Source organism: Camelus dromedarius, chromosome 9 (assembly GCF_036321535.1).
Source record: "Camelus dromedarius isolate mCamDro1 chromosome 9, mCamDro1.pat, whole genome shotgun sequence".
Classification (NCBI taxonomy): domain Eukaryota; kingdom Metazoa; phylum Chordata; class Mammalia; order Artiodactyla; family Camelidae; genus Camelus; species Camelus dromedarius.
Window position 1 is genome coordinate 67,657,581 of NC_087444.1, and position 14,448 is coordinate 67,672,028.

The 14,448-nt window shown below is 52.9% G+C and overlaps 1 protein-coding gene across 7 annotated transcripts in view; it reads left to right on the top strand.

The window, feature by feature from the left end:
• The window catches only part of SIPA1L3 (signal induced proliferation associated 1 like 3), a 214,493-nt gene that overhangs the window by 166,513 nt on the left and 33,532 nt on the right, over nucleotides 1-14,448 (top strand). For all 7 annotated transcript variants that reach the window (XR_010382352.1, XM_064489288.1, XM_064489293.1 and 4 more), the window contains 3 exons: nucleotides 4,014-4,144; nucleotides 9,420-9,538; nucleotides 11,712-12,139. Coding sequence is in view for 6 of the 7 variants with exons in the window: in XM_064489288.1 (XP_064345358.1) it covers nucleotides 4,014-4,144; nucleotides 9,420-9,538; nucleotides 11,712-12,139 (678 nt within the window). In the remaining variant the exon portion in view is untranslated. The remainder of the gene's footprint in view (nucleotides 1-4,013; nucleotides 4,145-9,419; nucleotides 9,539-11,711; nucleotides 12,140-14,448) is intronic.

The window sequence follows — 14,448 nt, forward strand, 5'->3', positions numbered from 1 at the left end:
CTCCCATCTCCTGCCGTCTTCTCCAGAGGGCCTGCAACTTGCTGCGTTCATCAAGCTTTTAGCAGTGCAGAGGCCTTCATGGACAAAACCTGCCCCGTGGCCCATCTCAGACATACTGAGTAAACACAAGAGGGCCAGATGGCCTGTCCCCTGTCTGCCATATGAGTGTGGGCAAAGACTTCACTCCTCAGCACCTCAGTTTGCTCACTTGTGAAACATCTGTCTCTGAGCAGCGTTGAGAACATTCACGGAGGGAAGCCCTCAAGAATGCTTAACTGTGCCTGGTGCAGAGTCTGTGCTCCGAGAGGGTTATGCCTGTCACTGCTGCATGCAGGGCCTGGGCTGGCAGCTGGGGTGCAGGGGCTGGTGGATGCCACCCCGTCCTCAGGAGTTTGCCATATTGCATGCAAGATGAACAAACTTCCAAACTCAGTGCTGAGCCTTAGGTCAGAATCACGTGCCCGGCTCAGCAGCCTGCAGGGCTGGCCCAGACCCTAGACACTGGCTCATCAGGCTACCTGGCTAGCTTTCGTTTTTCCTTTGTATTTCCCTGCCAGTTCCATAAAGAGTGGTATATCAGTTAGGAGGCATTTGACTTGAAGTGACAGAAAATCTAACTCAAGAAGGCATGAAGCATTATGGGGATTTATGGTCACATAGCAAGTCCTGAGGAGGGGTGGCTCTAAGGCTGGTTAATTCTGCAGGGACATCCTCAGGTACCTGGCTCCACTCGTGACCCACGAGGGCTACAGTGGCCCCAAGCAAAATCAGCACCCTATGGAAAAAGAGGGGAGGGCTTCTCTTTGTTTTTAAGAGTAAAAGAACTAGGTCACTTGCCCACCCCTGAACCAACCTCTGGCAAGGTCACATTGGACCCCCATGACTGTCTTAAACTGTCAGGATTTACTCAAGTCATGTAGCAGATGGATGGTTGCCAGAGCGGAGTCTGGACCCCACCAGCAGGGACAAAAAAGATGATGATTGGGGTGGCTGCCAGCAGTGGCTGCATAGTGTCCATCTTTACCCAGGCATCCTCTAGTTCACCCCACACTGTGCCGGCCGGCAGTATAGGAGATTGACAGAGCAGGCTGGGGCCCTGCCCTCAGGAGTTCACATCTGTCTTGGTACTTTCCTATGTGTCAGAGTGGGAAGTTCAAAGCCAAGATTCTGGCAGCCCATAAACCTGCTTCTGGGGAGTTTTGCCTAGAGCTGTGCATGGTGAGATGCTGGAATGTTCCAATTTCCAGGCTGACCAGGATGTGGCAGTAGTAGAAATGGCCCCAAATGGGACATATTCAGCACCTGAAGAATGGCCAGCATAGGTCAGTCAGTTTGCATTGGGATAATAAAGCTTATTAGTAAGAAACTTACACAATTGGACAAAGTACAGGTTGTCTTGATTGAGGACAGCTGAGAGATGAAGGTGGTAAAACATGTCCAGCTAAAGATAGTCCACCAGTTAGGATTCGGCTTAGCTGCATAATGTAGAAAATGGTGATTCAGATGAGATAGTTTCTTCCCCCCACGTTGTCTGGGACTTGGGCTCTTCCTCGCCAATGCTCTGCCTTCCTTGGCCTGTGGCTTTCTGGTCTTCAGGTGCCTGCTGGAGCTTCTGCCTTAAGGAGCTGACGAGGCAAAGGTGCCTACAACATACTTCCAGAGAGTGCCTGGAAGTCACGTGCAGCACTTTTATCTCATTGGCCAGAACTGCAAGGGAGCCTGGGAAATGGAGTCTGTTAACTGATCACATTGCTGCCCCCAAAACAGTTGGGATTCTGTTACCAAGGTGGAAGCAGAGAATAGACATGAGGGAACCGCCTGCAGTGTCTGCCACTCGTACCTTCCGCTCTCCCCTGGCTGCCCCCGCCACTGCCAACGTTTTCCTTTAGTTCTCAGGGCTTGATGTGGACGTTTTGAGAAAATGGAATAAGCACATGAGCACTTCAATTTCTAGCCATAGTGGAGCCACATTTTACCAGGAGGTTAGCTGTCTGCTAAGTCAGCCAGTAAGGTGAAGACTGCTTATGCTTTTTATTGTTTTGACTCTCTTTCTTTCCTGGAGGCATTAGAGGTCAAGGTCTGGAGGAGCAGTGATAACATGTATTTCCTTGGCAGGTGAGCAGAGATGAGTTTCCAGGGAGTCCAGTGCTCTCTGAAGCACCGCTCTGCTGCCCTGGAGGCGCTGAAGCCCGGAGCTGTAGAGTTGGTCTTTGCAGAGACAGCCTGGCTCTGGGCTGGCAGGGTGACCCCGGAGAAGTCAATTCATTCCTCTTTTGGATTTTGGGGGGATTCCCAGTGTATCACCCCATCAAGCTGCAAATATAGTCACAGGAGCCAATCAGGGCTTGTGTCAGTGGGACGTTCCTGACTGCAGGTAACCAAGACTTGGCTGGCTCAAACGCTGTAGGAGTTTGTTATCTCACAGAAGAGAAGGGTCAGAGGCAGAGTGGACTCCAGGGAGGGTTAATCCAGCATCTTGACAACACCATCAAGGGCCTCGCGGTTCCTTCTGCCTTCCCTCTTCCGCCCTCAGCCTTGGCCTCATCCTCAGGCTGGTGAGGGAGGGCAGCGGCAGTTCCCAGTGTTACCTCTGCTGATGTCACCGGGCAGCACCTGGTGAAGAAGACTTCATCTTTCCTTATCATCTCCCTTCGGAGCAGGAAGACTTCCCCAAGCCCCTCAGCCGACTTACCCTTCTCAGTCAGATTATGCCGGGTAACAAACACCTGAAAATGGCAGTGACTTCCATCAGCAAAGGTTTACTTTGCACTCACACTGCAGGTCCACCACTGGTTGCCAGGGGACTTCTCAGGACCTAGGCTGCCTCACAGCTCTCTGGCAAGAACTAGTCACACAAGCCCAACCAGCCAATCTCGAGGGACTGGGAAGCGCGGTCCTGCCGCGCCTGCCAAGTGAAGAGCCAGGGTGTTCATGGGGGGCTTAGTAACTCCCATCCTCTCACCTCTCACGCGCTGTCCCTGACCAGCCTCAGACAGGGAGAGGATTTCTACAATGACAGCTCCCATCTGAAGTGGAGTGGATGGTGAGAGGCGCCCACAGGATTCACTCCAGGGCGTGGGGAATGCTGCCGGGACCCGAGGCCGCGGAAGGCACCTGCTGCCGCTTCCCCTGTTAGGTCTCAGCCCTTGCCTGTAGGTGTGCAGGGCCAGCCTGCAGGAGAATCTCTAGCAGACACCTTTGTTATTTCATTCCACCACCGCCCTGAGAAGTAGAAAATGTCTCCCATTTTCTACAGCTCGGACTGGTGAACACTTGCCCAACCAGGGTCATGCAGCTAGTAAGGGGGCGTGGGGCTGGGGTTGAGGCCAGCCCTGCCTCATTCTGAAGCCTGGGTCCACAGCTTCTCCCCTGCAGCCCTTCCTCCTGCAGAGAGACACGCATAGTTCTGTGTCATGTGTCAGCCTCAGTCTAAGCTCTGGGCACACAGGATGGCACTCAGTCCTACAAGGGAGGACCTGCTGCGATTGCCTCTTGACAACCAGGGAAACTGAGGCTCAGGGCAAGGAAGTGAGTGTACCTGGCTGGGCAAGAGGCGGAGGTGAGGCTGGATCCCCAAGCTGCCCAGTTCCAGGCCTGCTGTTCCCACAGATGCTGCCTTACCCTGCGCTCTTCGCCAGAGAGAAAGGGAGCCCAAGACAGGCCTGGGGGCGGGGGCTGCTGAGGACGCCTCAGCCCCTGTTTCACAGCCAAGAAACAGGACCCCTGAGGAGCCGATGGGTAGGGCTGTTGGCCCAAGTGGCTTCTGCCCCCTCCTTCCTTGAGGACCCCACCTGGCCCTGCATCCCCGCCACCCCGGCTCCCTGGCGTGCTTCCCGGGCAGAGCTCATTCCTGACCCCCAGTTAATAACACATTTCCAGGCTTACTCATCTAGCCTCCCCTCCGCAGAGCCGCCAGTATATTTAAAACCCCTCAGCGAGTGAGGCTCAGGCTCAGGTGGTTTTTGACACACCAGCCCCTTACCCTGTGCTTGCCTCCTCCCGCTCCCCGACAGGTACGCCGCCGCCCCCCCGCACCAACTGCTGTCCTTTGATCCCCACTTCAGCCACGATGGGATGTCCAGCGGCGACTCCTCTTCAGGTGGCTTGACCAGCCAGGAGAGCACCATGGAGCGCCAGAAGCCAGGTAGGCGCCCCCAGGCCAGCTGCGTCCCCGGCCTCGCCCTGCAGGGCCTCTTACAGTTTGGCAGGTGACAGCTCTCCTGCTGTCAGTGAGGGGTAAAACAGGAGAAAGCTGAGAGTGCCACGCATAAGACAGAGGGTCACCCAGGAGAGCGGCAGGACCGGCAAGCCAGATCCGTCTCCATCCAGACAGGGCATCAGCAGACAGTGTCTTCCAGCACCATCGATCAGGAGCTCAGCTGCGTGACATGAGGGTGGTGACACCAGGGGGAGTGGTGGAAAAGGACTAAAAGGGCTGTTCTCGGGAGCAGAAGCGGCAGCATGCTGAGGCCATTCATTACACAATCTCTCCAGTATTGTTTCTGACTATTAGGGGCGTACAGCCTCTGCTGAGAAACGAGCACAGATCTTGAGCGTCTAGTGTGATTACACATCACAAAGTGAACATGCCCATGTTCCACGCCCAGGGCAAGAGACAAGAACGTGGGCAGCCTCCCAGAAAGGCCCCAGCCCCTCCCAGTCAGTACCCCCAAAGCCACCCCTGTCCTGGCTCTCGCAGCCAAGCTTGGTCTTGCCTGGTTTTAAGTTTCACATAGATGGAATATAGGCTCCCACTGGATGCATTGTGTGTGTGGTGTGGGGGTCGGGGCCTTCTGTAGCTCAATACTGTGTTGGTGAGAGACAGCCACGTGACTAGCAACACACTTTCTGAGCACTTTCCATTGTATGAGTGACTCACAATTTCTTACTCCGTTCTAGTGTTGATGGACGTTTGGGTTGTTTCCAGTTTGGGGCTGCTTAGAATATTGCTGCTAGGAATATTCTCGTCCCTGTCTTTTGATGAACACCTGCTCACATTTCTTAGGGACTGTCCCTGAGAGTGGAATTGCTGGGTCATATATCTAACTTCATGAGAGACTGCCAGACCATTTCCCAAAGTGACAAACCGGTGATGGAGTTCCAGTTGCTCCGTATCCTTACCAACCTTTTCAGCCTTTCCAGCAGGCACGTCGTGGTATCACATTGTGTTTTTAATTTGCATTTTCCTGATGCCTGCTGAGGTTGAACATCTTCTGGTCTGTTTACTCTCTTGTGTGTAATTATTCATTGTGAGGCACATACTACTGAGATAAATATTTTAAACCTAATTTCTCATAACAAACTTGTAGCCCCTTTGAAGTGGGAGAACTGTCAGATGATGAGTGGGTTCAAAAGAAATAAAATCAATGAAGTGTGAGGGAGCATTGACCTTGGAGGGGGAGGAGATGGAGGTGCTCACTCGGGGGATGTTTGAGAATATCCCCAGCTCCCAGGGATGACCAGGTCGGCACATTGCCAGCTCCCCAGGGCCTGGAAGAGGGTGTGTGCTCCAGGATTAGTGGCCTCTAGAATTCCTCAGCCCTGCGGCCCCTGCCCCATGGTTCTTTTAAACCAGGTACAGCGGTTGGACTGCAGGCAAGCAGGTCGCCCTCCCGACCCTGCTCTTCCTGCTCCTGCTGCCTCCGGGCCCTGCAGACACCGCTGGCTTCTCTCCGCAGCACACGGGATCCTGCCTGCAGTTCTGTGAGCTTTGCTCCAGCTCAGACAGGTTCGAATCCTTTTCTTTTCCCACCCAGTTGAGAAAAAGGGAAGCATGTTGCTTGGTGATGTCATCACCTAGGGAAGGAAAATTTTCCAGCGTTCACACCAGGGGCCCCAAGTAAGGTGTCACAGAAGCTCACCATTGTCCTTCCTTTTCTTCCCTGTTCCATCCCCAGGAGCTTGGCTCCCCTCTCACTGCCATCGTTGTAAGTTGACTGACGCCTCCCTGCACGTGTACACACACACCAGGGCAATGTGTGCTTAGAAGTCTTCCTCAAGTCTAGGATGTATCCGGGACCCAGGGCAGGGGGATCAGATGCCGCGGGGACCGGCCCGGCCCCGATCAGATGATGACCAGCTCAGTGGCAGCAGCACGGTCCCAGGTGCTCCGCTCCCTCCCATTCAGCCATCTCAGGGACACCAGCCTGCGTGCTGCCGCAGCCCCATTTTAGAAATGAGGAAGATGAGGCACAGAGAGCTTGTCATTTGTCTGAGGTCCCTGCTGCTGAGTAGCATGATCGAGATTTGACGCAAGACCTGTCGGGTTCTAGGACCGCTGCCCACAGACACCACCGCAATCCCTCGTTCACGGAGTGAGTGTTTCTCGGGCCTCAGGGCACCCAGGTTACGAAGGTGGCCCCAGAGCCACCAGCTCCCCCAGGTCTGTGCCTGGCCGTGGTGTCAACACACTCTCAGAGCCACATGACCCATCCATATGTCAGGGGTGAACAGGAGAGCCAGAGGTCACTGGGGCTGGTGAAAGGCCCAGGATCAGGGCCTGAAGGGCAGGGCCAGGGGCAAAGCAGCCCGGGAGGGGCAGGAACCTAGCCCTTCATCCCCGTTCATTCAACACATCACTAATGATACAGGCCAGACTGGGCACCAGGGACATAGTGTGAGCCAGACAGTTGTGTCCCTGGCCTTCTTGGAACTGACAGTCGGTGGGAGAGACGGACAGTAAAAAGGAATACCCGGTGATAAATACTCACCAATAATGCTGAGTTTTGAATTGAAATGAACTGGGTGTCTAGGGAGAGACTGATGGGGTTTGGGGGAATCTCTGAGCAAATCACATTTCAGGAAAGGCTGGAAGAATGCAGAGGAGCCAAATGGGAGAAGAACATTCCAGGGAGACCCACTGGTTGAAGACCCTGAGGTGTCAGGGGGTCCAGTCTTGGAGGAATAGGGAAAAAGCTGAGTGGCTGGAGAAGCGGTGGGAGATGAGGCCAGGGAGGTGACAAGGACAGTGTGATGGGGACTCAGAACCACGGGCCACAGTTCTCCTGAGCACAGGAGGGTTGACATCTGACTCAAGTGTTCACAGGGTCCCTCTGGCTACAGATGCTTGTGGGGTGGGACCCATGGAGGGAGAGAGATGGACAGGTTCTGTGTATAGTCTTTTGAAGATAAAGTTAGAATTTCCTGATGCTCAAAAATGATAACCAGGTTTTGGCCTGAGCAGCTGGAAGGATGGAACCTCATAGACTGAGCAAGAAATGTGGTGAGGGATGCAGGTTTAGGGGAAGATGAGGAGTTGGCTTCGGCTGTGTTGGGTGGGAGGTGCCCAGTAGACACCCAAGTGGAGGTGCTGTGAGGCAGCCACAGGTACAAGTCTGAAGTCATGGGGAGCGATCCAGGCCAGAGACAGAAACGTGGGAGCCGTTGGGGTGATAGGTGGTAGTGAAGGCTGGGTGGGAATGCAGTGAGTTTGGCTCTCTGTAGAAGTGTGGTCTCCTTGTGTGGTCTGGCCGCCTCCCAGGGGACCAGAACCTCCTGGGCACGTGGGATGCTTCCAAGGAGGAAAAGCATCCTCGGACGTAGAGTATGTGGACAAAGTGGCCAGCCTGCCAGCTCTTGTGTCCATGGTTCCCGAGTGAAAGCCACATAGGCAGTGACTCTTGCAACTGAGTCCAGCCAGGCCACTCTGCTGTGGCCCTGAGTGCCCTGCCTGGCCGTCCAGGCCCAGCTTCCCCAGCAGGAACACGAGCCCAGAGTGTCCTCGGGCTGCTCTGGGGGCAGTAGGGTGTGTGGTTGTGAGCTCAGGCTCCAATGGGCCTGGAAGTTCTGAGTCAGCTGTATGACCTTGGCAGTGACCTCATCTCCCCCAGGCTCAGGTCCCTCCACTGTGGTAGACGCCCTCAGTGTCTCTCTCAGGGTGGTTTCAGGATCCAATGAGATCACACCTACCCAGCCCTCAGCACAGGACCCAGCGCATCATTAAGAGAATGATGACTCCTGCTTCTCAAGCACTTACTCTCACTGGTTGCTGGAGTTGTCATTGTTAGGGAAGCACAGAGAGTCTGCAGGGGTTGAAAGCACAGGTCTGAAGCCCTTTCTGACTGTGTGACCTTGGACCAGTTACTTAACCTCTCTGAGTCTTGATGTCCTCCTTCATCTATTAAACTAGTACTAGTATCCACCTCACAGCATCACTGGGAGGACATAGCACAGTGATGCGTGCAAAGCCTTTACAATAGTTCCTGACACAGAACATGTGCTTAATAATAATCATTATTATGATTATTTTAAATACAGCACTGATCAAAAGTGTGGGCTCTGGGATTAGACCACATGGGCTTGGGTCCTCTGTTAGCATGTTTGTAAGTTTGATAGATGTTAACTAGCCCTCCACTGGGGTTGTGTGTTCTTCTGAGATCCGATGCTCAGTTCAGACACGTTGACTAGCCTTGGGAGTTCAAACTAATTTACACCCATACCAGCCATCATGATTTTAAACCCATTTCACCTTATCAAAAAAAAATTTTTTTTCTAACTTTTTTTGGTGGGGGAGAGGGAGGAAGTAATTAAGTCTATTTATTTATTTTAGAGGAGGTACTGGGCATTGAACCCGGGACCTCATGCATGCTAAGCATGCACTCTACCACTTGAGCTATACCCTCCCCCCTCCAATTTCACCTTTGAACCAGCAATTTCACATGTAGAATTCTGTCCCAAACGCAAGTCCACACTTGCTCCAAGTTGGGTGTAGAGGGCAGACCACCAGAATATTTAGAAAAATTGAAAATAACCTGAATGTCCCTCAATAGGAACCTGGTTAGATAATCAATGTCCATTCATATGATGGAATACTGTACAGCTATTGAAGATAAGATAACCTCATGTTCAGTTGTGTGATGATGCATTATGGAGATATGGAGCAAAAAGCAAGTGTAAGTATATTTATTTGTAAAGTGAGAAATCAAGTTGTCAGATGATGTCTGTTATGATTCTATTTTCATTTAACAAAAAAAGTTGTGCACGTTTAACCAACAAAGGAGTGCTACCTGGTATATATAAAGGATCCTGTCCACCAATAAAATAAAAGACAGTCAATCCCATAAAAAGTGTGTAAAAAATACGAACAAGTAGTTTACAAATAGAAAATCGAGATGGCCAGCAAGGATGAAAATGTGCTCAGCCTCCTTTGAGGATGGAGGACTGTTGTAAGGCTTCGCTAAGTTAACCCACGGAAAGCACTAGAGTGGTACCTGGCACGCAGTAAGTGCTCAGTAAACATTCTGAGTGTTGTTATACCCCAGGACGTGAGCTGGTGGGGTCACGGGCTGTGTGAGCTGAGCAGAGAAGCTGGAAGAAGGGTGAGACCGAGGAACCACATTTAGGGCCAGAGTCTTTGGGTGGACTTGGGCCAGGGCCTGAGTCACCTCTAACCACCTGGTGTGTCTCCCGTCTTCCTACAGAGCCTTTGTGGCACGTGCCCGCCCAGGCCCGGCTCTCGGCCATAGCAGGAAGCAGCGGAAGCAAGCACGCCTCCAGGCAGGACGCAGCAGGCAAAGATTCCCCCAACAGGCATTCCAAAGTGAGTGTGGGCCCCGCCTCCCAACCCCGGGAGCCAGGGCTGCAGGAGCTGGGCTGCTCCCCCTGGGTGGGGCCTCGGAACACCACACGTGAGCCCCTTCTCCACCTCTGGCACCCCCACTCCAGCAGTTAGACCCAGCCAGGCGCTCAGCCTGGCTGCAGCCCCGCCAGCCACCCCTTCTAGCCGGTCTCCTCATTATTGCGTCAGTCATGGTAGGTGTCTTCACCAGCTCTGGCTGCCAGAACAAAAATGCCATAGACTGTGTGGCTTATAAACCACAGAAATTTATTTCTCATGATTCTGGAGGCTGGGGAGTCCAAGATCAGGGCTCAGGCAGACTTCATTGTCTGGTGAGGACCCACTTCCTGGTTGATAGCTTTCCCCTCACCTTATGCGTGAAGGGAGCTCTCTGCGGTCTTTTACAAGGAAATAAATAACATGGATTTTATAACCCCATTCAAGAGGAATATATAAACATATATAAGATAAATAGGTAACTATAAATAGGGGTTTTATAATCACATTCATGAGGGCTCTACCTCATAACCTAACCACCTCCCAGAGGCCCCACCTCCTAATACCATCACATTGGGATTCAGCGTATGAATTTGGGGGAACACGGACTATTCAGTTTATGGCAATAGGTTAACTGCTATAACAGACAGTCCCCAGATCTCAGTGACCTCACACATCAGAATTTTCTTTTCCTCTCATGTAACAATTCACTGTGGGTATTCTGTGAGCAGCTTTCCACATGGTGATTCAGGAACCCAGGCTCCCTCCCTCTTGTTGCTCCACTGTCCCTCAGGGCCCGAGCCCTCTGCTGGGTCCCTGCCACTTTCCAGTGGATGAGGTGTGGATTGGAGGAACAGAGGACGTTTTTGTAGCCCAGACCTGGAAATGGCGTAATTCACTTCCCCTTCTATTGCATTGGCCACGTCTCCCTGCAAAGGGAGCTGGGAAATGTAGTCCCATGTGCCCAGGAGAAGGAGACAGTTTGGGTGAGCACTTGGCAGTCTCTTCACATCCATTCATTCAGTGAGTGTTTGATGAGCACTTGCAACGTGCCAGGCCCTGACCACAGTGATGAAGAGGGCAGAACGCTGACATCCCGATGGGGGCAACAAGCAGTAAGCAGCGCAACAGATTCGTAATGTAATGCCGAGAACCGATTCTTGCCGTGAAAGGAGAACAAAGTACAGTTAAGGGAAAAGAGTGTCCAGCACGGCTGCTTTAGGATGAGGTGGTCAGAGAAGGCCTTTGAGGAGGTGACCTTTCAGCAAAACCTTGGAAGAAAGGGGCAATCCATGAAAATACCTGAGGGAAGAGCACTGCAGGCAGAGAGAACAGCAGGTGCAAAGGCCCCGAGGGGGCAGTGCCTGGCAGGCTCAAGGAGCAGCAGGAGGCCAGTGTGGCTGGAGCAGAGCCATCAAAATGGAGAGGGGAGATGAAGTTAGAGACCGGAACCTGGGACCAGATCATATGGGGCCTCAGGGACCGTGGTGAGGACTCTTGCTCTTCCCTTGAGTGAGGAGGATTCTGAGCAGGAAGGGATAGGAACTGAAGCAGATGTTCACAGCCTGTCTCTGGCTGCATGTAGGGAACAAACTGAGGGTGGGGGTTAGGGGGACAGGAATAGGAGCTGGGAGACCAGGGAGGAGGCCTCTCCATGGTCCAGCCGGAAGCAGTGGTGGACAGGACAGCGTGGAGCCGTGGAGGGAGGGAAAGTGGCAGGTTTGGATCTGTTTTGAAGATGCAACAAGATTTACTGTTGGACTAGACATGGGTGTGAGAACCAAAGCAGGGTCGAGAGTGGCTCCACGGCTTTCAGGTGGGGCAGCTGAAAGGACAGAGGTGCCATTATGAGGTGGAGGAGGCGGATTCAGGAAGGAAGGCCAGGAGCTCAGTTTCAGACGTGTTGAGCTTAAGCTGTGGGCAGCACGTCACATACGTAGTGTCATTTATCCCTCTGAGCAACCCCATGGGGCAGGGTTATTCTCAACCCATTTTACAAGTGTAGAAACTGAGGTACAGGGAAGTTGATTCACTTGCCCAAGGTAACAAGGCCAGTGAGTGGGGGAGCCAAGGTTCACAGTGTGGGGAGGTCCCAGAGGGGAAGGTTTACCAGCCCCACCTTGGAGTCTAGGAATGACACACCTCTCTTGCCTTCCAGGGAGAGCCTCAGTACTCCAGTCATTCCAGCAGCAATACCCTCTCCAGCAATGCATCCAGCAGCCACAGCGACGATCGATGGTTCGACCCCCTAGACCCCCTGGAGCCAGAGCAAGACCCTCTCTCCAAGGGTGGCTCCAGTGACAGTGGCATTGACACCACCCTCTACACCTCCAGCCCCAGCTGCATGTCCTTGGCCAAGACACCTCGGCCGGCCAAGCCACACAAGCCCCCTGGAAGTATAGGCCTCTGTGGGGGCGGGCACGAGGCTACCGGGAGGTCCCACCATGCAGACCGGCGACGGGAGGTCTCACCTGCCCCTGCAGTCACTGGCCAGAACAAGGGCTACCGACCGAAGCTGTACTCTTCAGGCTCCAGCACCCCTACAGGCCTGGCTGGGGGCAGCCGTGACCCACCAAGGCAGCCCAGGTAAGGCACTGCATCTAATCCAGGTCCTTCAGGGGGTTCTGACCACCTTCCACATCCCCACAGTCCTGACTGTGGAGTTCCCCTCCCCAGGAACATGCTTACATATTAGTTTGCTTACAGAACTGGGGGGCTCATGGACCTCTCTCTGGTTCACTCTGACCCTCAGTCTCTCTTTCCTTTCCTCCCTGCTGAGACCAGTAGTTTTTATGCTTTCTGGGAGTCATAGACTATTTTTGTTAGGAGAACATTTGGCTGGCAGTAATAGGAAACCCGACCCACAGTGGCTTAAACAAATGGAGGTTTAACAGTCCCCAGAGGAGACGTCCAGAGAGGGCAGAGCCGGGCTTGTGCAGCAGCAGCTCAGGGAGGGCCTCAAGGCCTAGCACCCTCTGTCTTCCAGCTCCATCATCCTCCTCATACTGACTGTGACTTCCTGGTCTCCAGGTGGCTGTGGTGTCCCCGGGAGGCATAGGGGCAGAGAACAGGGGAAGGATTGTAACATCTGTGTAGCTCCCCATCTATGGAGAAAGCAAAAGCTTTCCCAGATCCCCCTCAGCAGGCAATGTCACAGGGCCATCTCAGCTACAGGGAAGTCTGGGAGAGCACGGTTTAGCCTTCCAGCCCCCACAGTGAAGGGCAGCGTGGTCCCCGGACAGTCCCCTGGAGGGCTCTTCAACACAGATTCCCTGACCTCCTGAGTGGGGCCTGAGAATATGCATTTTTACAAAGTTCCCCGTGGATGCTGATGCTGCTGGTCCTGGGACCACACTCTGAGAACCACTGGTAGAGAGGCAGACGGGGAAAAAAGTGAGAATGAGCAGGCATGGTCTAGCCAACAACCTGGAGTCTGGACCACATGCACTTTGAGAATCTAATGAAAGCCATGAACTGCCTCCTGGAAAAGTCATTCTGCCGTCACAGGGCTCAGCCTGGTCCAAGGGCCGCCGCATCCCTTCCCTTCCCTTCCTGTTCTTTCCCTTCCCTTCCCTGACCATAGCTGAGCAGGGGCCAGCCCGTGTCCAGGACCCCCCGTTAGGGTCTTTATCTCCTTCAACTTCCTGACACCTTGACCAGCCCCCATACCTGCACAAGACACGTGCACCTGGGCAGTGGTCTCAGACCTCCTTGACTACCACACACGGTGGACCTGAGTCCTGGGTCTTTGTACAGAAATAACGGTTTTAAAAAAAAAGGTGAAGGAAGAATTCCCTAGTGATTCTTAGCCTGACTGTGTGGGAAGCACTTTGATCTAGTCCAGTCTGTTGAGAATGTTTGGATGCTGCTCGCTACCTCCTTCAACAATCTCAAGATCTGGCAGTGGTCCCCTCATTACCAAAGTCCAGTTCGGCCGCTTGCCGCTCAAAAGCCAGTATCTGATCAGGAGACAAGTGTTGGTTGGAAAGGAAAAATATGCAGAAGCCTAAGGGTCCTGGAGTTTAGCTACTGTAAGAGTTAGAGAGTTTAAAGTATAACTAGATTCTGAGACCAAGGGGCTGCCTATGCGATGACAGACTTGGAAACCACCATAAATGAGACCCACCCTGGCCCTGTCCTGGAGTCAGGGAGCCTGGGGAAGGTGAGGGTAGAGAGAGAGCATCCCAGTGAGTTGAGTTTCTGTCTCTGCCCGCCTCCCTAGACAGATCGTTTTGGGTTTTTTTGTTTTTGTTTTTGTTTTTGTTTTGGAGGGGGGAGGGTAGTTAGGTTTACTAATCTGTTTATTTTTAGAGGAGGTACTGGGGATTGAACCCAGGACCTTGTGTATGCTGAGTATGAGCTATTCCCTCCCCTCTCAGATCATTCTTAATCATTTGAACTCATGGACTCTTTTGAACAGCTTCTTCATTCATTTATTTATCCATTCATTTCACTTGCTGCTATTTCTTGGAGACTTGTTAGGTCCTGGGCACTGTGCTGGGAGCTGAGGAGAAAGAGTGAGCAAATTCAGATGAAGCCCCCAGCCCTCACCTCACTCACCATCAACTGAGTGTGACAGACTAGAATCAGGTCATCACTGAGACAAATGTCAAAGTACACCCACTGAGAGGGACTTGGTGCTGAGAGAGTCCTCGGGGCCACGGCGTCCCAGGTCTCTGCTGTGGTAGCCCCTGTGCTGGGCACAGGCCCGTGATAGTAATGAGGATATGAGTAGCTAGAGGGTTTTGAAATCTGGATATAAAGGCAGCGGTACTGGGGTGTAGACTGTGTCTGGGGCAGAGAGGGGTGGAATAAAATCACCCTGTGTCTGAGAGAAGGATTTGCTGAACCCAGAAATGAAGGAAATAAAATGGGAGAGGAACCGCTACAAAAGA